The sequence below is a fragment of the Myxocyprinus asiaticus genome, chromosome 43 (genome assembly GCF_019703515.2).
Source record: "Myxocyprinus asiaticus isolate MX2 ecotype Aquarium Trade chromosome 43, UBuf_Myxa_2, whole genome shotgun sequence".
Classification (NCBI taxonomy): domain Eukaryota; kingdom Metazoa; phylum Chordata; class Actinopteri; order Cypriniformes; family Catostomidae; genus Myxocyprinus; species Myxocyprinus asiaticus.
The window spans coordinates 6,460,399-6,487,671 of NC_059386.1; the positions used below are offsets into that span (position 1 = coordinate 6,460,399).

A 27,273-nucleotide genomic window follows, 5' to 3' on the forward strand; every position below is an offset into this window, starting at 1 on the left:
GTTATCAATGTTGTGTTCACTATTCCTTTAATCAATGACGAAATGACAGACTTAAAGTTAATACACTTTATTTTTTATCCACTGTATTTTTCAATGGTTTAAATACTGCAATATGAAATAAATATGAAATGGCTTACACTCTGTTTGCATTGTAAGCAATAAATTAAAAGCTCTGTATACAAATAAATTCTAAATGATTTGGAGTTTCTATGGAGTATTTTACTCAAGGCAGACATGTATGAGAGCTACACATAAGGGAATTATACAACACAAGCATTATAAAAACAAATGGCAAACAAATTCAACACAAAAACAGTAGTTCAGGGAAAGTTCATCATCCAACACTTGAAATATTCTTTAGGGTGCACACTTCAATGAAATTTCTAGCTTTGAATGACATGGTGAATTAACTGGCGACCAAAGACGGCCAACTGCTTATGACTGTAAATGTGGTAAAAAGTAATGTCTTGATAAACTGACTCCATATTTAAAATATATCGCCTTCTTGGTTTCTCTTCTTTGCTTGACTTTCTCCGTCATTCCATCTGAAAAACAAAAAAGAAAATATTAATCATGTCTTAGAAGAAAAAAAAAAACACAAAAATGTAAAGGAATCCCAATTCTTTAAAATTTCAATAAACAGATAAGAAATGGCTTTCAAATAGAATTATAATATGCAATTAATTAAATTCCGTTAGATAATACACTTAAGTGCAATAGACATGTTTAAAAATTCATAACTCATAACATTAATGCAAAACCTTCAATTGGATGGAAATTAAAACACAAAAGGAAAGCATTACAAGCAACGTTCCCATATACAATATGTTCTTTCCCAGATTTCAAAGGTTAAAAAAAGAGAATTTGTTAGATGAAATTAACAATATTTACAGGTGAAGCTTTTTCCACCACTGTCAGTAGAAAATCACACAATACAAATATAAAAAAGCACTTCTCCAGCACAGCGGCATCCAAGTACAAACCGGCTTTAAGCTCATGGACTACAGGAAATTACAGCTACACGAGCTACAAATAAGAAAAAGCAAGCATTACAGGTAAGATTAGAAGTGCATATATTAACACTGGAGAAAGTCCAGAGAAAGCCGTATCCTTCAAAAAGTAAACAGTTAATTTTATTTTCCGGCTCTCGTCATATTTTACCATTACTTGGTGCCTGTAAAAAATGGCATTACATTAAAATATATTATTACATAAAACCAATCCCAAGAAGATTTAAGAGAAAGCTTAAAGGAATAGTTCACCCCAAAAAAGAAAATGTTGTCATCATTTACTCACCATCATGTCATTCCAAAGCCAGATGATTTACTTTCTTCCGTAGAACAGAAAAAGAGAAATTCTAAAGATTGTTTGTCCCTCTTTTTTTATGCAATTACAATAAACAGGTACTGAAGCTTTTAAGCGTCAAAAAGGATGCAAAAAGACCATAAAAGTGGTCGATGTGAATCATGCAGTAAGTAGATTGGTTCTTTTGATAGCTTTGTGAGATAAAGACATAAATTTAAGTCTTTATTCACTAATAATATTCCCCTCCTCTGAGCTGGTAACTTCTGCGAGTGAACGTGACAACCAAATTGGTTTGATCCGTAAACCAATAATTCAGACTAGGGTTGTCGATTTAATGCGTTAATGTAGTGCAATAATTATATAAATATCAACGCATTTAATAGGCATGTGATCAGCAAAGGACAAAAAAGCAGGAATATGTTCAGAGCAAAGACTGTGGCATAGCGAACAACCCCAACTTGCGACGGGAATTGTAATTTGATAAACGTTGGATCATCTCATATTAATGCGCTGTTCAGCATGTTCCGCACACAGCCGCTAGAGGGCGCCGCTAGCTCACGCATTGCAGACTGAAGCACATTTTGCGCTTTAATAATAGTCCAATGCGTGTGATTTCAATCTTAATTCAATCCATAATGCTTCCTTGATGGATATACCAATATCTTAGAGATCAAAGTCTGCAGGTTTCAAAGCATTTTGGATGGTTTTCCCCATGTTCTCTAAGTGCTGCTTTTACTACAGTCATGCTGGTTTTTCCACATCAGTGTGAAAATGACAATGAATAAAAAAATAAATATTACAAGTTCTTAGGAGTGCCAACCCTTCCACTTTATTTGGCAAGTATTATTTCTGGATTGTGCATTTAAATTCAGAGTTTTTACAAATTGTGTGGTCTCCCAAAAACTAATTTTTAAATTTTAAACCCATCTAAAACAGGAACAAAAACCTAGACTGGTCTAACGTCGTTTTCACTGCAAATATCACATCTGTAATGCTTGAATTGCCCCTTAAGAATAGTGATTTTTAACCTGTCAGCAACTGTAGCAATGGTTCAAACCCATTTTATATCCAACCATTTATAAGCTTTTATTTCTCTGGATTAATTAAAATAAACCTGACTTACTTGAATAAAAGTCTGACGGCGAAAATCAGTATCCTCCATCTCGCGCATTCTCAACTCTAAAATATGTGCATGACACAGCGGCTCCATCCGAGGGAAGGTTGAATGACACTCGTTTGGGTGAAAAGTGCTCACAGAGAATGCACATCTTACCGAGAATTCACGTGGGTCACATATTTAGGCCGGAAACAATTTTAGTCTGGATTAATCCAGAAAAATTACATACCTGAATTAATCATGCCCCCTGACCCGAACGTAAATTCTGTATGTATATATATATATATAAACTTATTTTATAGTGTTTGGTAAGTTACACAAAAACAGTAATTTGCTACAATTTACTACTCTAAAATTGTAATCAGATAACGGAATTTACTGATTATTTCACCAAAAAAGTAATTACATTTTAAATACTTTCAAATTACTTTCTAAAACACTTTTCACAGAAAACCTTTTGTTTTTCCGCTAAATCAACGCCCTTCAGCTGTCACAAATGACAGCAGTTGTAAATTCATATATATTATTTCAGAACTATATGTAAAACATTTAAAAGCAATGAACTTATTTATAAGTCAGTAACTATAATCTGATACAAGAATTTGAAATCTAATGCATTACACTACTTTTTGTACTAAAAAGTAATTAAATTACAGTAATGAAACACTTTGTTATTGGATTACACCCAACACTGAATTCAAGCATGAGGACCATGTGTTTTGAGAGCCGCGTCAGCAGGGGGCAGTCAGCGTGCCTCAATAATGAGAGGCGTCACACAGGAAAAGTTCTTGACAGCTGGACGAAGCACAACAGAACGCAGGGACCTCCAGACAAGATTTTCAAAGTTTCAACTACTTTTATCTTGACACAGCATCCTACAAACACGTTTTTTATGATGCTGAAAACCAGTTATACAGGTGCATCTCAATAAATTAGAATGTCGTGGAAAAGTTCATTTATTTCAGTAATTCAACTCAAATTGTGAAACTCGTGTATTAAATAAATTCAATGCACACAGACTGAAGTAGTTTAAGTCTTTGGTTCTTTTAATTGTGATGATTTTGGCTCACATTTAACAAAAACCCACCAATTCACTATCTCAAAAAATTAGAATACATCATAAGACCAATATAAAAAACATTTCTAGTGAATTGTTGGCCTTCTGGAAAGTATGTTAATTTACTGTATATGTACTCAATACTTGGTAGGGGCTCCTTTTGCTTTAATTACTGCCTCAATTCGGCGTGGCATGGAGGTGATCAGTTTGTGGCACTGCTGAGGTGGTATGGAAGCCCAGGTTTCTTTGACAGTGGCCTTCAGCTCATCTGCATTTGTTGGTCTCTTGTTTCTCATTTTCCTCTTGACAATACCCCATAGATTCTCTATGGGGTTCAGGTCTGGTGAGTTTGCTGGCCAGTCAAGCACACCAACACCATGGTCATTTAACCAACTTTTGGTGCTTTTGGCAGTGTGGGCAGGTGCCAAATCCTGCTGGAAAATGAAATCAGCATCTTTAAAAAGCTGGTCAGCAGAAGGAAGCATGAAGTGCTCCAAAATTTCTTGGTAAATGGGTGCAGTGACTTTGGTTTTCAAAAAACACAATGGACCAACACCAGCAGATGACAATGCAGCCCAAATCATCACAGACTGTGGAAACTTAACACTGGACTTCAAGCAACTTGGGCTATGAGCTTCTCCACCCTTCCTCCAGACTCTAGGACCTTGGTTTCCAAATGAAATACAAAACTTGCTCTCATCTGAAAAGAGGACTTTGGACCACTGGGCAACAGTCCAGTTCTTCTTCTCCTTAGCCCAGGTAAGACGCCTCTGAGGTTGTCTGTGGTTCAGGAGTGGCTTAACAAGAGGAATACGACAACTGTAGCCAAATTCCTTGACACGTCTGTGTGTGGTGGCTCTTGATGCCTTGACCCCAGCCTCAGTCCATTCCTTGTGAAGTTCACCCAAATTCTTGAATCAATTTTGCTTGACAATCCTCATAAGGCTGCCGTTCTCTCGGTTGGTTGTGCATCTTTTTCTTCTACACTTTTTCCTTCCACTCAACTTTCTGTTAACATGCTTGGATACAACACTCTGTGAACAGCCAGCTTCTTTGGCAATGAATGTTTGTGGCTTACATGATTGTCTTCTGGACAACTGTCAGATCAGCAGTCTTCCCCATGATTGTGTAGCCTAGTGAACCAAACTGAGAGACCATTTTGAAGGCTCAGGAAACCTTTGCAGGTGTTTTGAGTTGGTTAGCTGATTGGCATGTCACCATATTCTAATTTTTTGAGATAGTGAATTGGTGGGTTTTTGTTAAATGTGAGCCAAAATCATCACAACTAAAAGAACCAAAGACTTAAAGTACTTCAGTCTGTGTGCATTGAATTTATTTAATACACGAGTTTCACAATTTGAGTTGAATTACTGAAATAAATTAACTTTTCCACGACATTCTAATTTATTGAGATGCACCTGTATATGCTCCAAAAGTATCCCTCTGACTCATATGTATATAAATTGACAATTAAAATTAGCGCAGAGAACGGGACCTGTGAGAACAGGACAGACTACCGAACTCAAACGCAAACTGAATTGCTGTCGACTGTAGACTTGTTCAATGATATGGGAATAAAACTAATTATGTATTGACTTCTAAGGCCACATTTTGCATTGTCTAATGCAAATATATATGATTATTTAAATAATTCTGTATTTTTTTTTTTTTTTTTACAACTCTGTTTATCTTAAATATTGATTTATCTTTATTTGGGGGACTTTTTCAACAAACAATGATATGTGATTAATTACAATTAATCGGGATGTCATATTTTTAGTAAATAAGTGAATACATTTTGGTCTGCTCCTCACACAAAGCTATCGTATGGCTTCAGAATACTTGGAATACATCGCACGAGTCGTATGGACTTCTTTCAATTAGGGCTGTCGATTTAATTATATAAAAAAATAACAGGTTAAAACAACACAATTAATCATGTCCCCAGGCTGTAATAAGGAATATTCCTACCATCTGAGCAAATCAAGATTGTAGTACAACCTGTTTTCTCCAGGGGGCAGTAGGCGGAACTCCAGCAGCATAAGCAACACGCAGCTTACACAGAGAACAAACCACACTTACCAAGAGCAGACAATACAAGATAAGAACACATTCTTGCATTCAAACACAGCTTGGAGTGCAAATCCGAACACAGGGATCTCAAAACGTGTTCTTCTAAGTTTCAAACTTCATTTAGCTTGACACAACGACCTAAAAACCGAACGTTTATGATGCAACGCAACCAAAGCGAGACGCCCCAAAAGCTTCCGTCTGATGCAGGTGTACATTGCCGCGTTCTTAGACGAGCCCTTTTAATAAATCTCAGACTTGATGAATTCCGTTGCAAAATGGATTGCTGTGAACTGTAGGCCAGTGATTGGCAATAATATGGAAATAAACAATATATTGCATTCTAAAGCCACTTTTTGCATTGTATTTTTTTAATGCTTTACTTGTGTGCCAAAATAATGTAATCCTTTTTAATTATCCGCATTTTTCTTAATAATATATATTTGATTTCTAATTTAAATATAACAATTTGTAATTATTTATTATATTTGTATGCGATTAATTCGATTAATTAATTGGCATACCAAGTAATTAATTTGATTAAAAATGTTAATCGATTGACAGCCCTACTTTTAATATACGTTTGCATCCTTTTTGAATAGTTTTATGTGCCATGGAAGAAAACAAAGACAGTTTAGCAGAGACGGACCACTTGTATTAAAATGAACGGGAGGAATTGGAACACCCAATATGGTGGGTGTAGAAAAGGAAGTCCCGCCTTAAAGATAAAAGAGCCAATCACCTTTTAGATACAGACATCGCCTGTCAGTCAACTCGAGAACGCGCATGCGCATTAGCTGGACCAGCCTGAAAAACTGTTTTTTTAGCGTGAACTGAGCTAAAGCAGCACAATTTATTGTACTATTCTTGTCAGATTTAACTGCTGATTTGAAATATGTTCTTTGATCATAATTGTTTTGGAGATTTCTGTCTTTCCCCATTCAAGTAGATAGGAGCTGTACTTTTATGCCGCTTGTATGCATAGAAAATAGCTGCCCAGGAGCGTTCCAAAGATGGCCGCCGAGTGGACTGACTTGACTTGAAGGGGACTTTGAAGAAAGTCATACATGTTTGGAATGATATGAGAGTGAATAAATGATGAGAGAATTTTCATTTTTAGGTAAACTATTCCTTTAAAAATAAAAATCAAAGATTAAAGTTTGAGGTGTCCTTTTTATGGTTTTTGTTGCTGTAGTTGTTGTTGTACAATTCGTATACAGGATGTTGGAAGACCATACCAAATGGGAGAATTCGAGAGCGTACGCCTCTCGTACCCTGTCCGCAATGAGCGGGCGTGAGACAATCGGGAAGTCAGCTCATGGCCTGCAAGGAAGTCCCCGCTGGCAGGTACAAACAAGGTATATGTCAGAGTTAGGAGACAACATTCTTCGGTTTTCTTTGGTTGTAAATCCATATTTTCTGGTACCCATTTAGCAGTACTGTACCTGTTAATTTTTACAGTTACAAAATGGCAAGAAACCGCCAAAAGCCAGCTGTTACATTATTGCCAAAAGACCGAAGTCTCTATGTTACCACTACTGTAAAGCACATCAGGGTGCTGTGAAAAACAAAAATTAAGCAACGCACATAACAAAAAGATCAAATATTATTTGTTTTATAAACTATGGCTTGCTGCGGTAAGCAATGCAATGACGTACCTGCGTGTTTCTGGTAGCGTTTAAACGTTAGTATGGCTTGTAACTGTTTTGATGGCCACCGCGCCGTGGGGATTTGCCGTAACCGCTCTGCTGATCTGGAGATGGGGGCAGAAAACAGAAACAATGCAAACGACGACGGTTAAATATGTTGGCGTACGGTTGCTGGAGAATATGTCTGAGAAAGACTAATAAAAAGAAGTTCAGCTATGTATGATTACAGAATACACCCTCAGAATGGAATTAATGAGCCAATTTTTAAAGATAAATCTTAGTTTGACGTGATACTTGTAAGATACTTACGTTAATTGTATTCAAACATTTTGCAAAATACTGTATTCTGAAAATATGGTGAGAGACAAAAATTTGTGGAGTGAATGCGTGAATGTTTGAAAGTTGTTTATTATTTTCTAAAATCGGCCACTGGCCAGTGGTCATTTTTGCATGGCCTACACATTTACATATTCAGTTACTGTCCAATGGATTCAAAGGCACTTTGACAAATGTGTTTTCCAGACATCCCTTTCTATTTAGCACCATCGTTATTATAATACATATGTACAATATAGCTTTGTGCAAGCAAGCCTTCCCTGTAAGACATAAGCAATTGCAGCAATAATCTAGAGGTTGATCTCAAAGCGCAAGGCATATATGATACAAGCATGTGCATTCTGCTCTCATAATTTAGTGCACAATTGTCATAGTCCGGGTAGAGTACTGACAATCCACGATACAATACATCCTTAGTTTTTTTTTTCTCATCTGCGTTCACAAACAGTATTACATACTGCTGTAGTCACCATATCCGTAGTAGTTGTTGTAACCCGAGTAATCATAGCCCCCGTATCCACCATAGCCTTGATTGTTGTAGCCATAGTTTCCGTAATTTCCATAACCTTGATTCCAGTAATTTCCGTATCCCTGGTTCCAATTTTGATTTGGACCTGAAAATAAACACCAAATTAATTTGACAAAACAGAACAACAGTTGAGGTGACCACAAGTAAATATATAAAAAGATGTATGGAGTTAGAACAATTAAGTATTTGAATTCGAATTTTGTTCATTTGACTTCTAGACATGACAAATAACAAAACAGAAAGAAAAACTCTAAAAAAGAAAAGGTGCACCTTTTTTATTTTAATGTATCATATTTGATTCATTAGGCTTTAAAGGTCATTATCCTCCTGAGTTCAGCTATGACAACTTCCTCTATTTGTCTATAAATATGGATTGAAATGTATCACATCAAATATAATATGAATAAAATATTATTTTTCAATAAAAAATTGTATCATGTATTTTATGCACCAAACATTATATTGATATTTAAAAAAAGGGAAATTGTAAAACTTCTTTTGCTGGGTCTCAGGAACTTATGGAAAAAATGACATCATAATAGCTTGTAATGTAAAATAATGAGATCTTTATAATGACAGAGCAGGCTGCATATATGAAAATACACAGAAATATTAGTTCACGCTTTAAATATATCTGTATATGTCAGAATATTCAAAGCTCTGTAATTTTTTGTTTTTGTGGTGGGCATGAATGGAATGGTGATTGAGATATATGCCTCAAAAGCCTGTTGCATCATATTTGATACATGGATTTCAGGGGGGGGGTTTCAATAAAATAATATACAAAAGTTTAACCAAGCACAAGTTAGTTACACTCAGCATATACTCATTTTAAAATATCAATAACAATATAATAATTACTGTCACTTTTACTTTATTAAAATCAGCACAGATTTCACATCAAAATAAATAAATAAAATAAAAAACGAGTGCATGCAATACAAAAGCAGACATTTTTGGAAAATGTTTAAAAATATTTTTCCATCAAGAAATGGAAAGGTTGCCGCAGACATTTAGTAAATTACAGACAACAGGATTTTCGGCTTTAGAAAATGATGTATCAAATTTGATACAGGCGGCGTTATAGGGTTAATCTGAAAATGCAAACCTGTAATATTATAATCTGAATATTTAAAGCTGATTCCACCTAAAAAAAATAAAAAATCTAAACAAAAAACTCTGTTGTTTAAAAATACACATTTATAAAATAGGCCACAAAAATCTTCAAATGTCTAGAATTCAAATGAATAAAATTCTGATTCAAAAACTTTAGCCATTGTTCTAGCTCCATAAGGATGTTGACGAAATGAACAATATGCAGGTCTGTGCGCTATTCAAAACAGAATTCAGAGAAAATTCCAATTTAATCCTGAATTTTAATTGAGGTACCAACTGAGGTTTAAGTTTGATGAAAAGTAGAGTTAAAATTAAATTTGAAAAAAAAAAAAAAAATGAATTATATAACTGTACGTGTAATATTTACAGCACTAATAACTGTTTTCATTTTTTTATACACATTTATTAAATAACACACCGTTATTGCTCATTATTTAATATAATCAATAGATAATCAGATGTTGAATATCCATCAATATTTACTTTCTAAACTTATCTGAAAACAATGATGTACAATGTGGTTGCAGTATTGATTAGATGGCTGTGTTTAACAGTATTGAACTTAATCGAATCTGTTGAGAAAATGTATTCTACAGTGAATAAATGTGCATAATTAGTCAAAAATAATTATACATTTTTGATTATTGGAAATGTATAATGTAATTATAGATGTTTTGTCACAAAATTTGTGTTGGACTATTGAAGTTCCACTGTTGTATCTCTGTGTTACATTTCTTTGAATTGTAATTCAATAAATTGCTGTCACTCCAATTCCAATTCAACGTAAGGCGTTGTCAAGTCTATTCAATTCCAACTCATGAAATTAGTGAGCCAATTCTTAAATTCTGGCCAACCCTGATAGTAGGGAATGACGTGGTTTTACTTACTGGGTTGTATCTAATTCTATATTAATTTGGATTGTATACAGTTGAAGTCAGAAGTTTACATACACTTAGGATGAAGTCATTAAAACTCATTTTTTAACCATTCAACAGATTTAATATTAGCAAACTATAGTTTTGGCAAGTCGTTTAGGACATCTACTTTGTGCATGACACAAGTCATTTTTTCAACAATTGTTTACAGACAGATTGTTTCACTTTTAATTGAGTATATCACAATTCCAGTGGGTCAGAAGTTTACACACAAAGTTAACTGTGCCTTTAAGCAGCTTGGAAAATTCCAGAAAATGATGTCAAGCCATTAGACAATTAGCCAATTAGCTTCTGATAGGAGGTGTACTGAATTGAAGGTGTACCTGTGGATGTATTTTAATGCCTATTTTCAAATTCAGTGCCTCTTTGCTTGACATCATGGGGAATATCAAAAGAAATCAGCCAAGACCTCAGAAAAAAATTGTGGACCTCCACAGGTCTGGTTCATCATTGGGAGCAATTTCCAAATGCCTGAAGGTACCACGTTCATCTGTACAAACAACAGTATGCAAGTATAAACACCATGGGACTACGCAGCCATCATACCGCTCAGGAAAGAGATGCATTCTGTCTCCTAGAGATGAACATAGTTTCGTGCGAAAAGTGCAAATCCAGAACAACAGCAAAGGACCTTGTGAAGATGCTGGAGGAAACAGGTAGACAAGTATCTATATCCACAGTAAAACGAGTCCTATATCGACATAACCTGAAAGGCTGCTCAGCTAGTAAGAAGCCACTGCTCCAAAACCGCCATAAAAAAGCCAGACTACAGTTCACAGGTGCACATGGAGACAAAGATCTTACTTTTTGGAGAAATGTCCTCTGGTCTAATGAAACAAAAATGTAATTGTTTGGTCATAATGACCGTCGTTATGTTTGGAGGAAAAAGGGTGAGGCTTGCAAGCCGAAGAACACCATCCCAACCGTGAAGCATGGGGGTGGCAGCATCATGTTGTGGGGGTGCTTTGCTGCAGGAGGGACTGGTGCACTTCACAAAATAGATAGCATCATGAGGAAGGAAAATTATGTGGATATATTGAAGCAACATCTCAAGACATCAGCCATGAAGTTAAAGCTTGGTCGCAAATGGATCTTCCAAATGGACAATGACCCCAAGCATACCTCCAAAGTTGAGGTAAATGGCTTAAGGACAACAATGTCAAGGTATTGGAGTGGCCATCACAAAGGCCTGATGTCAATCTGATAGAAAATGTGTGGGCGGAACTGAAAAAGCATGTGCAAGGAGGCCTACAAACCTGACTCATTTACACCAGTTCTGTCTGGAGGAATGGGCCAAAATTCCAGCAACTTATTGTGAGAAGCTTGTGAAAGGCTCCCCAAAACTTTGACCCAGTTAAACAATTTAAAGGCAATGCTACCAAATACTAACAAAGTGGATGTAAACTTCTGACCCACTGGGAATGTGATGAAAGAAATAAAAGCTGAAATAAATCATTCTCTCTACTATTATTCTGACATTTCACATTCTTAAAATAGTGATCCTAACTGACCTAAGACAGGGAATGTTTTCTATAATTAATTGTCAGGACTTGTGAAAAACTGAGTATTTGTACTGTAAAATGTCAAATGTATTTGGCTAAGGTGTATGTAAACTTCTGACTTCAACTGTATATCGGGCCTTATTTGAAGACAGCTAGATATTTAAATGGAGTATAATCTTCATGTGGTACCTCCTCTCCCTCTGGATCTATAGGAGTATCCTCCTCTCCCACCCCACTGCTGCTGCTGTTGGTACTGCTCCTTTGACATGGCCACCTTGATCTCACACTGCACACATTACAAATACCAGTTACAAAACAATTACATTCACAGAAGCAAAGAGAAGCATTTTAGAATAAATCTCATGAACCTGCCAAGAATATGTACTGGTCACTCTAATATGAAAGACGATATTATAATTTGTATTGTGATAAATAATCATTGTAAAGTTGTAAAGTATTCATACTTCATAGTAGTATTAAACGTTAAACAAAAAAACTAAAACAAAAAAATTTGATGATTAAATTAATTTTATGATGAAATTAAGATTTTAGTGGTTTTGAAAATGGGCTTCGTACTCATTAAGAAAAATATAATTTTGTTTCTTTTCCTTTGAATTTGAGGTCAAATATGACCTGGACATGTTTTTGCAAAATTCACCCTTAAAAAGAAACAATAACAACATATCTCAAGAACACCACTCAAGGTCATCAAAATGTCCCTCCTTTACATTGAGCTAATGCAGTTGTTACTGTAGTTTTATATAAACACTTGTGGGTTTACTTGACTGTTTGCTTTGCATAGACAGATTAGGTGGGGAATTTCATTCAAGCCTTGGTGAAATGAATCATATGTCTGACAATGGCTCATTCAGAATCATCACTTTCAGCTTTTCCAGAATTTCCTATCACAAATCATTGAATTATGTCTGTCTGCACATCTTTCTATTTCATCAAATAGCAGTGAAACCTGACTTGGTTCTTTAAATGACCCTTACTGATTTACATTGCATTATACTGCATATACTAATGACAAAATATGCTTACCATAAAGTTCCACAGTCAAGATTCAAAACCCTTTTTCCCATGTGTTTACTTTACATTTCTCTACAATAACATGTTTAACAAGCCTTTAATTTCAACCAGTTCCCCTTGTTAAGAAAAGCGGTTACAGTAAGGCACTTATAATGGAAGTGAATGGGGTCAGTCCATAAACAATAAAATACACATATTTTAAAATGTATAGCTACAAGACATAAACGTAGTGTGATAAAATTGCTAACTAACTGTATTTGTGTAAAGTTAAAACCAAAACCAGGATTACAAGGTTTCGTTGTCATGGCAGTGAAGTTGTAATATTGGATATAACTATACCCAGATAAGGTAGTAATTGATTTTATCACACTAAAATCATGTTAACACGCAAAATGTTTACGTCTTGTAGTTATACTTTTGAAACAGTGAGTATTTAAACATTAATGGATCGGCCCCCATTCACTTTCATTGTAAGCGCCTCACTATAACTGCAATTTTCACTTTTTGTTTTTTTTTAAATAAAGACTGATGAGTCTGAATAATTATTTTGTAGAAATCAGCATTATGCCACAAATACTGTTCATTGAGCTTAACTTGTATTGAGCTCAAAACATGCCTTTAAAAGGATATTTCACCCAAAAATTAAAATTCTCTTATCATTACTCACCCTCATGCCATCGCAGATGTGTATGACTTTCTTTCTTCTGCTGAACACAAATGAAGATTGTTAGAAGAATATTTCAGCTCTGTAGGTCCATACAATGCAAGTGAATGGTGGCCAGAACTTTGAAGGTCCAAAAAGCATATAAAGGCAGCATAAAAGTAATCCATATGACTCTTGTGGTTTAATCCATGTCTTCAGAAGCGATATGATAAGTGTGGGTGAGAAACAGATCAATATTTACGTCCTTTTTTACTACAAATTCTCCTCCCTCCTCCCTGCCCAGTAGGTGGCGATATGCAGGAAGAATGCGAATCACCAAAAACAAAAGAAGAATGTGAAAGTGGAGATTGATTGTAAAAAAAAAAAAAGTACTTAAACATTGATCTGTTTCTCACCTACACCTATCATATCACTTCTGAAGACATGGATTTAACCACTGGAGTCATATGGATTACTTTTTTGCTGCCTTTATGTGCTTATTGGACCTTCAAATTTCTGGCCACCATTCACTTGCACTGTATGGACCAACAGAGCTGAAATATTCTTCTGAAAATCTCTGTGTTCTGCAGTAGACAGAAAGTCATTCACATCTGGAATGGCACGAGGGTGAATAAATGATGAGATAATTTTCATTTTTGGGAGAACTATCCCTTTAAGGAAAGAAGGATGCCTCAATATTTCTGCTGGCCTTTTCTCCTGCTTGGTGAATGCCATGTGCATTTGATAAGACCAAATTTTGTAAAAAAAAATATAAAATATTAAAACATGAACCTTGGACCGGAGAAAAGGGTTATTCTTAGGAAAATTAAGTATTGTTCAGATGATTGTGTTAACTGTTTTGATAATTATGGTCCTTAACTTGGTGAAATGAGTAAAATCAGTTGAGATATACTTGGCAAGTTAGGAATTACCACCTGTATTTTATTTGGTGGAAGAATTGTTTATTCCAATTTATTTTACTCCACATTACGTCATGACAAAGAATGCCTTTTCCCATGGTAAAATCATGGTAGCACACTGCCTCTCATTGCTTATTTCTTAGTAAATCTGATCTGAACATCCTGCATAAAGACTATTCTACCTATATTTGCCATGTCTCTGTCATTATGAGGTATTTAAAAAAATTGTCTATAAAGCAAAAAACACAAGTTCCAAAGTTCCAAATCCAATCCATCTCCATTATTGAGATTTTGCAGAAAGTTATTATTGTTTTATCGTTAAAGTGTCTAATGACCGGATGATCTGTTTAAGACCCTACCTTGCTTAGACCAATGTTATGGTACTTCTTCTCCATAATTTTCTTGACTGGTTCCTCCTCTTTAAACGTTATGAAACAGAAACCTCGCCTTTTATTTGTTTTATTCTCCATTGGCAGCTCAATGGATTCCACCTGGGCAAAATCCACAGAAGACAAGCAAATCTCAAAAAAACATTGTGTCATTTTAGCTTATAATACATAAAAATAATTATTGAATACCCTTTCTCCATACCTCTCCATAAGCATCAAAGTACTCTCTTATCTTCTCTTCTGGCGTATCTGGGGAAAGACCTCCAACAAATATCTTCCTCACAGGCTCTTTGGACTTCATGGCTTTTGCTTTCTTAGGGTCAATAACTTTTCCATTTAGTTTGTGATCTTTCTGGGTGATCACCTTTGAAAGGGAAAAAATGTATCAAGATTTAATCAGGCAATTGCTTTGTTGCATCTCTGGAGCATGTCTGTGATACCTTAAAATGCTGCCTGGGTAGGAAGCTCACTAGGTTTTATATTTTGCAATATTGCTCACTATAAAAAACAATCAGCACAGATACCTTTTCCACACTTTCGGCATCTTTAAACAGAATAAAGCCAAATCCTCTGGACCGGCCCGTCAAAGGATCCAGCTTTAAAGTGCAGTCAACCACCTCCCCAAATTTGGAGAAGTAATCCTTCAGGTCTTTTTTGGTTGTGTCCCAACTTAACCCACCGACAAACATTTTCCTGTAAACGAAAAGACTGACGTGAGAACGGACACTAGCAGGTGGTGTTGGTGATTCACAGAATATCTTGTGTGTGGGACAGCCCGGATCACAGGCTGATTTAGTTTCATATGTATAAAGCTTTTTGATTTCCCATAAACAGATGTTTATTTTTGAGACTAGAACATTCCAACATAAATATACAAATGTATAAAAAAAGTTTAGGCTTTTTTGATCAAATGTACCAGTCTAGGGAGGCATACCTGTTAATTGAAATAAAAAAATAAATAAAAAAAAGTTAGATTCTCTCATTAAGCAACCGGACTAAGGAACGCCTGTGATACAAACTGTACTAGTCAGGGAAGGGTCTATAGACACAAAGCCCTGTCTATAGACCCTATTCGTGCCAACATTCTTCTGCATAGGCATGGGTTCTGCAACCTACATGTGCCAGAGAAATATTAGTTGTGTTTTAGAAATAGCCTATTGATGTCTCTCGCATCTGCATGCAAAATTACTTAGCCTACTTCTTAGACACACAGCCTGTTTTATTTAACTGTCAGCTATCAAAATCACCATCAAAAGGTGTGCCGAAGCGGCGCACAGCGTGACCCCCTGTACCGTGCAGAGCGGATGCATTTACTTTGTAGTGAAGCGCAGACCAGTATGTGGAATGCATTGGCTTTTAACAAGGTTTATAAAAAGATTGCCAAAACATTATCCAGGTTATTACATAACTCATATATTTGAAGAGCTGATTGCTGTGTAGGTAGGGATTACATATAATGTAGTAGGGTGACCAGTCCCGAATTGGAAACTATTTTGTCTCATTTCATTTATATGTCCATGGCTGGGTTTTGAGGCACTAAGTAGGATGTTAGTATCACTAAAGTAGTACTTAACCTCTACTGCACGATTCTCAATAAGCATTTATCAAAGTAGTAAAGTAAAAACTTCATTAATTAACGAGGGCTTTGAACCGCTCTAAATTCATAAGTACAACTTAAATGTATCTTTCTCGCATTTTCAGTTTATCAGAGAATAAGGAACATTTAATAACTTGTATTGATATATGTGGATCATTGGAAAGCCATAGCCAGAAACAAGGCTTTAGGTGTGCCAAGGGAAAACTGTGTTCAAGAACTGAAGCACAAAAAAAAAGTGTCATTTTTTGTAACTTTAACAACAATTGCCATTCACAAATGTAACCTTTTTTTAGTGCTACATTTATTTTTTTCTTTCTCCCCTTTACTCCCCAATTTGGAATGCCCAATTCCCAATGTGCTCTAAGTTTATCTGTTATCTGTTGTCCAATGTCTGTGTTTCTTTGCCCACTCTAACCTTTTCTTTTTGTATTCTGTTTCAAAAGTGGCTTTTTCTTTGCATTTCTTCCCATAAGGTCTGCACCCCTGAGTCTTCTCTTTACTGTTGTACATGAAACTGGTGTTGAGCGGGTAGAATTCAATGAAGCTGTCAGCTGAGGACACGTGAGGCGTCTATTTCTCAAACTAGAGACTGATGTACTTATCCTCTTGTTTAGTTGTACCTAAATCTGGCCTTCCACATCTCTTTCTGTCCTTGTTAGAGCCAGTTGTCCTTTGTCTCTGAAGACTATAGTGTACACCTTTATATGAAATCTTCAGTTTTTTAGCAATTTCAAGCATTGTATGGCCTTCATTCCTCAAAACAATGATTGACTGACGAGTTTCTAGAGAAACTGTTTATTTTTTGCCATTTTTTACCTAATATTGATCTTATGACATGCCAGTCTATTGCATAATTTAGCAACTCAAAAACAAACACAAAGACAATGTTAAGCTTCATTTAATGAACCAAATATCTTTCAACTGTGTTTGATATAATGGCAAGTGATTTTTTAGTACCAAATTACCAATTTACCATGATTACTCAAGGATAAGGTGTTGGAGTGATGACTGCTGGAAATGGGGCCTGTCTAGATTTGATCAAAAATGACTTTTTTTCAAATAGTGATGGTGCTGTTTTTTACATCAGTAATGTCCTAACTATACATTGTGATCAGTTGAATGCCACTTTGGTGAAATTAAAGTAGCAATTTCCTTCCGAAACAACAAAATCTGTACATTATTCCAAACTTTTGGTCGCCAGTGTATCTTTAAACATTTCCAGGGAGGTAAATTATAAATATTTATAAAGTTATGCACAAATAAAATGATGTTACTATGACAAGCAGCACTGGTCCAACCAATCAAATCTGCCAGAATACACTAATATTTTGCAAATGAAAATAAACTGCATTTTGTCACACGCAAAATAGCTCACATGATAATCATCATATTCCTGTTAGAAAATGTAGCTAGAAAAAAGTTTTTATTTCAAATAAGAAAATTTATATGGTTTTGGTGAATTGAACTGGGTCGTGTCGCGATTCTCACCGAATCGGTTTGTCCTGCTCAGCAGATAATTGCTCACGTTTTGTCTCTATCGAAGTAGTTAACATCCAACACAAACAACAGCCACATATGAGCAGTAATAGGCTGACCATATTCTCTTTTACCCGTGCCTGTCCTTTTTTTTTTTTTGGACTTCTGGTCAATTGTCTGGCATAATCATTGTTGCTGTCTACACAGGAATGGTCAGTCCTTGTCTGTACCGGGTGCACAATGTGGCGCAACGGCTTGAGGCTGTCTACACTGGACGCGTAAAAGCGAACGTTCTAAAGGCCGTTACACACGGGACGCGGCAAGTGCGAGTATCTAGTTCATTTTCAATGAGAGGCACGCATGGAGGCAGCGTGCAAGTGGTGCTCATGCACCCAATATCCTGCCGCTTTCACGTGCACGGCTCTTCGCAACAGGCGCCGCGAGAGGTAAAAACATTTGATCTTTTTCTGAGCCTCTGCAGCAGTCATTGAAAGGCTTATTATACAACAATTTACTGAGCTCATATCAGATTGCTGAAAACATGGAAGAAAAGATCAAAGATCACAAATGTGATCGCCAGTTCTCATTCAAACCAATGAGACGTTACATTCACTTTAGACATTACTCTCCGTGTTTACATGAATGCCTCACCAAGACGGGCATTTTGGCGGAATTTTGAAATGTATTTGACCGTTCAGGTGCGCATTAGCGCATATTCAGCACACACACATACGGCACCTGTCAATCAAACAGGGCGCAGCCGTTACTAGATCACTAGCAAACATATATTATGATTCACTACGTCGCGAGCTATCGCGTTATAATCTAGCTGCAGCAAACGCGCACGAGTGACGAGAGTCCCCGTGCCAGAGTGTGCATCAGCCGGGAGAAGATTCAATCTCTTCCCTGGTCACTTCACGCAACTCATAGACGTGCCGCTGACCGCACAGGGTAATGCCAGTTTCAGAGTTTATTTTCATAACCCGCTTCCTTAGGGAGGGTTATGAAAATAAACCCTCTTAGGGAGCTTCCACAGACGTTCATGACATTAGACAAACTTGTATTTGACAGGCAAATATGTTTGGCAAACTACCAAGCAGCTGCATGAATATTCATAAGTCACTAACAAATATTCATTAATCAAGCCCTTCAATGCACCTTTAAATATACATTTGCACAATTTGCACAGTTTGTTTCCTAAGTAGTTTTATATTCCATTATAATGACAAACAGATTTAATAAACAGTTAAAGCAATGTTCTGGGATCAGTGCAATTTAAGCTCAATTGACAGCATTTGTGACATACTGCCGATTACAAAAAAAAATTACTTTGACTTTGTCCCTCGTTTATTTAAAAAAAGAATTTTGCAGTTACAGTTAGAAACTTACAATGGAAGTGTATGTTGCCAGTCCATAACAGTGGTGTAGCCACGGGTGTGCAAATGCCACCCAAAACGTAAGCTTGCACACCCAAATTAAATGACTGGTTCCTTTAAGCTTAATAATAGTATGTAGGGGTGTAAAATGCATCAATATTATAATGAAACTTTGATGCATCGATTATGGAATTTAATAATCGATTACACCTGACTATAATAAATCCCAAAGTGTGCTTCAGTTGTCACTCTGCGCACATTTTGCGTGATGCAAATTTTATCATCAGCACATTCTGCGTGGACAGTCCTGTTGTAGACAGCACGCTGCACGAGTGTTTGTAGCCTGCTAGCCTGCTTAGCATTGCTTATTCTTATTCTCATACATTCATCGTTTTATCCTTTGTCATTTTACCACGTTTCGGGTTTTTCCGCTTTTCTACCGTTTCATCTGTGTGTATTTTACTTGTCGCTGTTGGCGCCTAGATCGAGTCTGTGTTTGTAGACTGCTAGCTTTTTTTTTTTTTTTTTTTTTTAAGCGTGCACCCGTTTTTCTCCTCTGTGTTACATGGATTACTGCATCGATCTCAAAGCACCGCTTATCAAGAACAACCATAACAACAAACAATTGCGTGAGGGATTCACAATAGTCACAAACCCTCACCGCTCAGGAACAACCAACAACTAAAACAACAATTGCGGAAAGTCATGGCATCCGCTCATGTTATTTCTTCCTGCATGGCATGTCACATGTTTACAATAGCTTCTTCCGTCAGCAGTGAGGGATTCACATGTGATAAATTTAAGGAATTAGTCAGGCTGACGGAGAAAGTTAATGAGTTAGAGACACGCATCTGAACGCTGGTAGCTACTGTTTCGGATGTGGGCAGAACAGCGGACAAAACACACACTTTGGTTCCGGCTGTAGAGCCCCCACAGCAGGACGTCTGGGTGATGTCTCAGCGGCATTCTCGCTCAGCAAAGCGACACTACTCTCCCGTTCCTGTTAGGATTTCCAATAAATTCTCCCCACTCAGTGATGCACTGAGAATCATGTTTAAAGAGCCCTAATAATTGGTGATTCTATTGTAAGGAATGTGGAAATAGAGACTCCAGTCACTACTGTTAAATGCATTTCAGGTGCCAGAGCATCTGACATCAGATCAAATTTACAAGTGCTGGCTAACGCTAAATGTAGATTTTCTAAAATTGTTATTCATGTCGGCACTAATGATGTCTGGCTTTGCCAGTTGGAGATCACTAGAGATAATGTTAGAGGTGTGTGAACTTGCAAAAACAATGTCAGACATTGTAATATGCTCTGGCCCCCTCCCTGTTCATCGTAGTGACGAGGTTTATAATAGATTAGTGTCATTGAATGGCTGGATGTCTGAGTGGTGTCCAGAGAATAGCATAGGATTTATAGATAATTGGAAGAGTTTTTGGGGTAGACCTGACCTGCTGAAGAGAGACGGACTCCATCACTCCAGGGAAGATGCCGCTCTCCTCTAGTAATTTGGCACATAGTCTTAATAATGATAGTATTTGACTAACTGAGGCCCAGGTCAGGAAGCAGACAAACTGGTTAATCTGAACGTCTGCTAGCTGCATTGAGATGTCAAACAGGTCACATAAACTACAACACATAGAGACTGTATCACCTATATATCACATAGAGACTGTCTGTTCCCCGAATTACCAAACACAAAACTCTCAATAAATAATTTAGAAAAAATGTGATTGTGGTCAAATTTGAACAAAACAAAAAAATTAAAGATAAACATCATATGAAGGTAGGGCTGCTAAACATTAGATCTCTTTCTACCAAAGCACTAAATGTAAATTAAAATATTACAGATCATAGTTTGGATGCGCTCTGTTTGACTGAAACGTGGCTTAAACCGGATGAATAAGTTTAAATGAATCTATTCCCCCCGGTTATTGTTATAAACATGAGCCTTGTCTGAAGGGTCGAGGAGGAGGTGTTGCTACAATTTACAGTGAGGTTTTTGGTGTTACTCAGAGAACAGGATATAAGTTTAAGTCTTTTGAACTAATAACACTTAATGTGACACCGTCAGATATAAATAAAAAAAACTCTGTCGTCTTTTACTCTTGCTACAGTATATAGATCGCCCAGGCCTTCTTCTGATTTCCTTGGTGAATTTGCTATTTTTATCAGATCTTGTAGTTACTGTAGATAGAGCTTTAATTGTTGGTGACTTCAACATTCACATAGATAATGAAAATTGCACATTGGGATTGGCACACATCGATATTCTCAACTCTCTTGGAGTCAGACAAAATGTGACAGGACCAACTCATCGCCATAATCACATGCTAGATTTAATTTTGTCATATGGAGTTGATGTTGATACTACAGAAATTCTACCCCAGAGCGATGACATCTAAGATCATTACCTCGTCTCTTGCATGCTACGATAAGCTAATGTTTCTCAATCTACACCACACTATCGTTCAGGTAGAACTATTCTTGACCACTAAAGATAGCTTCACTAATAATCTTCCAGATCTATCTCATACACTCAGTAAGCCCCAAAGCCTAGAATAACTTGATGAAACAATAGAAAATATAAATACAGTCTTCTATAACACTCTTTTAATGTAATTTTTTATTTGAAAGAAAATTAAACAAAAAAGCCCTGCACCATGGTACAATGATCACACTCATGCTCACAAGAGAGCAGCTTGGAAAATGGAGCACAAGTGGAATACAAAATTAGAGGTATTTCGCGGTGCATGCAAGGATAGTGTCTTTAGCTACAGACAGGCAATAAAAGCTGCCAGGTCAGCATAATTTAGCAAACTCATAGAAAATAACCACAACAATCCTAGGTGTTTATTCAGTACTGTGGCTAATTGGTTAGGAATAAAGCCTCAGATGAATCAGATATTCAAATGTGCAAAGCAACAGCTTTTTATTGAGCGCTATGCGAGACGGCCAATTGGCCCTGTCAAAGAGAGTAAAGTGGATGAAGAGCTCATAAAAATGATTGCTCTTGATTTGCAACCCTTTTCCATTGTTGAGGACAAAGGATTTAGAGCTTACACACAGGCACTTGATCCATCTTACATTCTTCCAAACATAAAGACCATTTCAGCAACACTGTTGCCACAGATGTACAACTCAGTTAGAGCAGAGCTAATGGTCAAAGTGAGCAGTGCTTCTGCTGTGTGTCTGACAACAGACTGTTGGACATCTTTAACAACAACCAGTTTTATGGCTGTGACCTGCCATTACACTGATCAGGATTTTAAACTGTCATCCTCTCTACTGGATTGTTTTTCATTTACAGAAAGGCACACAGCTGACAACCTGGAAGCAGCTCACCAGAGAATTTGTGAAGAATGTGGCATTACAGATAAAATTGTTGCATGTGAATCTGATAATGCTAGCAACATTAAAGCTGCAATTCAAAAAGCTGGATGGAGGGACTTGCCTTGCTTTGCCCACACTATAAACTTGATAGTGAGGGAAGGTTTGAAACACATTCAGGGTGTTGTGGCATAGGTAAAATCTATTGTTGAGCACTTTCACAGGAGCACTACTGCATCGGAGTGTCTCAGAGCAACTCGGGTACAGATGGGCCTTGAAGAGTTAAAGCTCAAACAGGATGTAGTAACAAGGTGGAACTCCACTTTTTACATACTGCAAAGATTTTGGCAGCAAAAGGATGCTATTATTGACACACTTGCCCTTGTCAGCCCCAGCTTGCCAACACTGACGCCTGATGAGTGGGACATAGTGAACAATGCCTGCAAGATACTGAAGCCTTTCGAAGTAGTAACAGCTGAAATCAATGCAGAAAGGTTTGTATATTTTCCTATAATTTCAGCTTCATATTATAGATTTTTTAAACTCAGATTTATGAGTTTTTGTACATTGTCTGTCAAAGATGAAAATATCAGTTTTTCTAAATATAATTTGACTATGGTTTTCTTTTCTTTCACAGCATCTAAAGTTGTTCTAATTGTGAGGGGGCTGCAAAAAGTCAACCAGAAACAGCTGGAATGTTTGACCATGCATGACTGTTTCAGCAATGGTGACTTCATTGGCTGCTGACATGCAAAAACGATTCCACAGAATGGAATTCTTTAGCCTGTTGGCAGAGGCTTGACCCAAGATTTAAGCAGAAGGCCTTTCACAATCCAGCTGCAGCAGATGAGGCCTGCAAAAGTGCTACTGCAGCTTCAGCACTCAGGTCCAGCAGGCAGGTGAATGAACCACATGCTTAGAGTACTAGGCTTCCCACCCCCTCTTCTGAGCAACATTCAGTTTGGGGGGACTTTGACAAGAGGGTGGCTGATTCATTCACTGTCAGGAACCCCACATCAGAAGCAATGGCTGCAATGAGGTGTTACTTGGCAGAGACCCTGATTCCAAGGATTGAGGATCCACCCGCTTGGTGGAAAGCACGGCAAATGGTTTATGAAGATTTAACGGACATTTTGAAGAGGAGGCTTTGCATAGTTGCGACCTCGGTGCCTGCAGAGGGAATATTTTCAAAAAAATGGCCAAATCATTTCAGAGAGGAGGGACAGGCTGAAACCCAACAAAGTTAGACAGCTTGTTTTCCTAAACGCAAACCTCCCCTGAAATCAGGACAAAAATCATTGTCCATGTGTCCATTGTCTGAGCACCTTTTGTTTTTGCTTTTTGTTTATGCTGATTGTTTAGTAATGATAATCAATCTACATTTTATAGGCACTTGTAAATGCCAAGTCTCTTGGTTTTGACATTTTATATATACTGTTTTAATATTTTTCTTTGTTGTATTTAAAATATTAAAACTGAGTGTGTTTTTAATTCTGCTTTGTATGTGGCTATTTTGAGATACTTTATTTAAATGTCTGCAAATGTCTCCCAAACTACACAATAAGGGCTAAAAATACAAACACAAAATGGCTAAAATACTTGCTAATGAGGATTCTTTTTTATTTATTCTTTTTTTTTTTTTTTTTTACAAAATATTAAAAGTAAAAGGCTAGGGAGGCCTGGGTAGCTCAGCGAGTATTGACGCTGACTACCACCCCTGGAGTCGTGAGTTCGAATCCAGGGTGTGCTGAGTGAATCCAGCCAGGTCTCCTAAGCAACCAAATTGGCCCGGATGCTAGGGAGGGTAGAGTCACATGGGATAACCTCCTCGTGGTCACGATTAGTGGTTCTCACTCTCAATGGGTCATGTGGTAAGTTGTGCACGGATCGCAGAGAGTAGCATGAGCCTCCACATGCGGAGTCTCCGTGGCGTCATGCACAACAAGCCACGTGATAAGATGCGCAGATTGACTGTCTCAGAAGCAGAGGCAAATGAGACTTGTCCTCCACCACCCGGATTGAGGTGAGGACCTACTAAGTAGTGGGAATTGGGCATTCTAAAGTGGGAGAAAAGGGGAGAAAAAAATAAAATAAGTAAAAACTAAAAGGCTAAGTGAAGTCTTGGGACCTTCAAAATAATTCAAAAGTAACACAGAAACAAACCTCTGTAGGTATTTGTAAATGTTTTATTGACTGCTGTAATATCTCTACGCATCGCAAGTCCTCGGTCATCCTCAGAATAAACAATTATTAAACTCCATGATTTATCTTAAATTAAAATACAGTCTGCATGAACAAACTATAGTAAAATTAATTTACATTTCTCGACAATGTTTTTTGCATGTTTTAATAAACTGTTATTTAATAATACTAATCATAATAAGCATATTTCCAGTAGGCCTACGTGCCTCAGGCTCGCATGTATAATTGCGCATAGTATCGGCAACTCACTCGTCAGACTCCTCGGTAATCCTATGAATTCTTCGACAGTTAGTTAAACCGGCTCATTCGGTTCTTTTTGTGTCGGACACGACCGAAAAGCTGACTTTTAACTCTGCCTGTAAGTTAGATTAGTTCATTTCTAACTGGTTCTTTGGTTTAATAACCAGTCTAGTAACTCGTAAAAGCCGTAAGAGTAACTCGTAGCTTAGACTCCAGCTCGTTCATTTCGAACCGGTTCTTTGGTTCAGTAACCGGTCTAATAACTCGTAAAAGCCGTAAGAGTAACTCGTAGCATAGACTCCAGCTCGTTCATTTCGAACCGGTTCTTTGGTTCAATAACCGGTCTAGTAACTCGTAAAAGCCATAAGAGTAACTCGTAGTGTAGACTCCAACTCGTTCATTTCGAACCGGTTCTTTGGTTCAATAAATCTCGAACTGGATCTCAGGCTCGTGGCAGGCACTCAATGGCTCGTCGTTTCACTATGTAGTTGTTGATACATACATTGATGTAAATCAGATTTCTTCAAATGTCCATCAAAACAACCAAATTAAGTCTAATGAAAAAATACAATAACAACTGGAAAACGAATGTGTTATTAATATGTTGTATTAGTAACATCATCGAGTAAAATGCCGCCTTCTCATTCTAAGTCTCGAGACCTTCGCTTGCAATTACTTTCAAATAATTCAAAAATAACACAGAAACAAAGATCTGTAGGATTATAAATGTTTTATTCTGCTACTGCCACAACGTCACAACAGATAGCAAGTCCTCAGTAATCCTCGGCAAACTTCGACAATGAGTGGGACAGGCTCATTGGCTCATTCGGTGCTGCTCATGGAGCGTGCTACTTCGGCTGTGCGTCTTGCGTCATCAACCCGGAACTAAAGTTCGGTTTTGTGAACCGGCACGACCGGTTACTTGCTGGGAATCGGCTTAAAAGAACGATTCGTTCAAGAATCGGACATCACTAGCAGCTAGCAAACGGAGCGCCTGACGCGCTAAACCCCGTACCGATTTTTTTCCACGCTAAAATCGTGTAGAACAGAAATTTTACCACACTAAAATCATGTTAACACGTATAATGATTACGTCATCTGGATGCACTTTTGAAACCGTATTACAACATTAATGAACTGGCCACTTTCACTTCCATTGTAAGTGCCTTACTGTAACCGCGATTTTTAAATAAACGTGGTGCAAGTATTGATATATCACAGATCAATGGATACGAGTCTAAATTATATTTTGTGGTAATGAATATTATGCCACAAATGCTGTCGATTGAGGTCAACTGGTATTGACCATTCCTTTAATGAACAGAAAACACGCTTGCGGTCTTTATGTTTGAATGGACTCTAGAAATGCCAATGGCATTAAATGAACAATGAATTGAGTAATTAATGATGTTGTTAATTATGTATTGTTGTCACCATGTAAACAGCCGTGACTCACCCCTCATCTTCTTCATTTTTACTGGCATCTATCTTTGAGCCCTCCGTCTGTCCTTGCCCCCCATCATCAGACCCACCGACCCCCGGGATCTGCTCTTCACCCAGAGCCTCTCCATCATCTTCCTCCATCTTCATCATCGGATCTTCGCCCAGAGTCTGCTCCTCTGACATATTTGATCAACTACCAGTGAAAACACGCGCGAATATAAATGACTTCTTGCTGTGTAAACTTGTTGGGTTATAATGAATGATAAATAAGTATTAAATCGGGTTTATTACTGTCAGAATCGCGTTCCTTTCCGTTTGCTTAAAGCCTGACGACAGTAAAGGCGTCCATTCACAAAATGTCGGCGAGGGCGGAAGCTGGACGCGATGAGGTCATCAAGCGACGTTACGCTACTCGTACGCTCATTGGCTGCATTTCAAAACCTGCATTTTGGGTTATTTGGGTCGCTTTTTAACAACCATTAAAACGTAAACGTGTAAATACGAAAACACTTTCGTATGTACCTTTAAGCTATCTGTACAATTCAAATAATGTGCAGATATATTTATGATTTGAACACCTTCTCAACAGTTTGCACTTACTATTTGAAAGCAGAGGTGTAGGCCTATAAACCACAACCAAAGTCTTTTTATCACTGTCGGCCATGTTTGGAACGCTCCCGGGAGGCTATTTCCAGTCATGCCGGTGCAGCTCCTATCTACTTGAATGGGGGAACAACGAAATTTCAAAAACGGTTGGTCAAGATTACGATCAAATAGCACATTTTAAATCAGCAGTAAAACCTGACAAAACTTGTATCATTAATTGTTTCTTTACCTCATATTAAAAAAAAAGAAAAAAAAAAAAAAAAAAGCGGCTTTTATGGCTAATGCGCATGCGCGTTCTTGAGTTGATTGACAGGCGATGTCTATCTAAAAGGTGATTGGCTCTTTAACCACCTGTAAGGCGGGACTTCCTTTCTACATCCGTTGGGCGCTAGCGCTGCT

At 37.2% G+C, this 27,273-nt stretch overlaps 1 protein-coding gene and 1 long non-coding RNA gene across 6 annotated transcripts; one reads left to right on the plus strand and one right to left on the minus strand.

Moving 5' to 3' along the window:
- Window positions 1–10: 10 nt before the first annotated feature.
- Window positions 11–26,651, minus strand: hnrnpd (heterogeneous nuclear ribonucleoprotein D). 5 transcript variants are annotated; one of them, XR_007895974.1, is made up of 10 exons: window positions 26,560–26,646; window positions 26,282–26,461; window positions 15,125–15,293; window positions 14,803–14,964; window positions 14,571–14,702; window positions 11,806–11,902; window positions 7,993–8,148; window positions 7,208–7,302; window positions 6,788–6,889; window positions 11–545 (listed from the first exon to the last, which is right to left on the minus strand). XR_007895974.1 is itself a non-coding variant. In XM_051686501.1 (8 exons), exons 1-7 carry the CDS (start codon window positions 26,449–26,451, stop codon window positions 7,235–7,237), a joined length of 942 nt encoding a protein of 313 aa, XP_051542461.1. In that variant the 5' UTR covers window positions 26,452–26,651; the 3' UTR covers window positions 11–545; window positions 7,208–7,234. The 5 variants fall into 5 exon arrangements, 2 of the variants coding, with proteins under 2 accessions (XP_051542461.1, XP_051542460.1); XR_007895975.1 differs by having other exon boundaries at window positions 8,005–8,148; window positions 26,282–26,651; XR_007895973.1 differs by having other exon boundaries at window positions 26,282–26,651.
- LOC127434058 (uncharacterized) lies at window positions 4,831–24,435 on the plus strand. Its single transcript, XR_007895976.1, has 4 exons — window positions 4,831–6,669; window positions 6,770–6,907; window positions 22,364–22,877; window positions 23,021–24,435. It is a non-coding gene; the product is annotated as an uncharacterized LOC127434058 (long non-coding RNA).
- Window positions 26,652–27,273: the final 622 nt, after the last annotated feature.

Excerpts from the sequence above, each read along its gene's own strand:
- hnrnpd (XM_051686500.1), bottom strand. The coding sequence starts at position 26,451 with ATGTCAGAGGAGCAGACTCTGGGCGAAGATCCGATGATGAAGATGGAG. Across the intron at positions 15,294-26,281 it reads AAAAATGAAGAAGATGAGGG|GAAAATGTTTGTCGGTGGGT; the intron begins GTGAGTCACGGC and ends TTTCGTTTACAG. Across the intron at positions 14,703-14,802 it reads ACTTTGATGCTTATGGAGAG|GTGGAATCCATTGAGCTGCC; the intron begins GTATGGAGAAAG and ends GATTTTGCCCAG.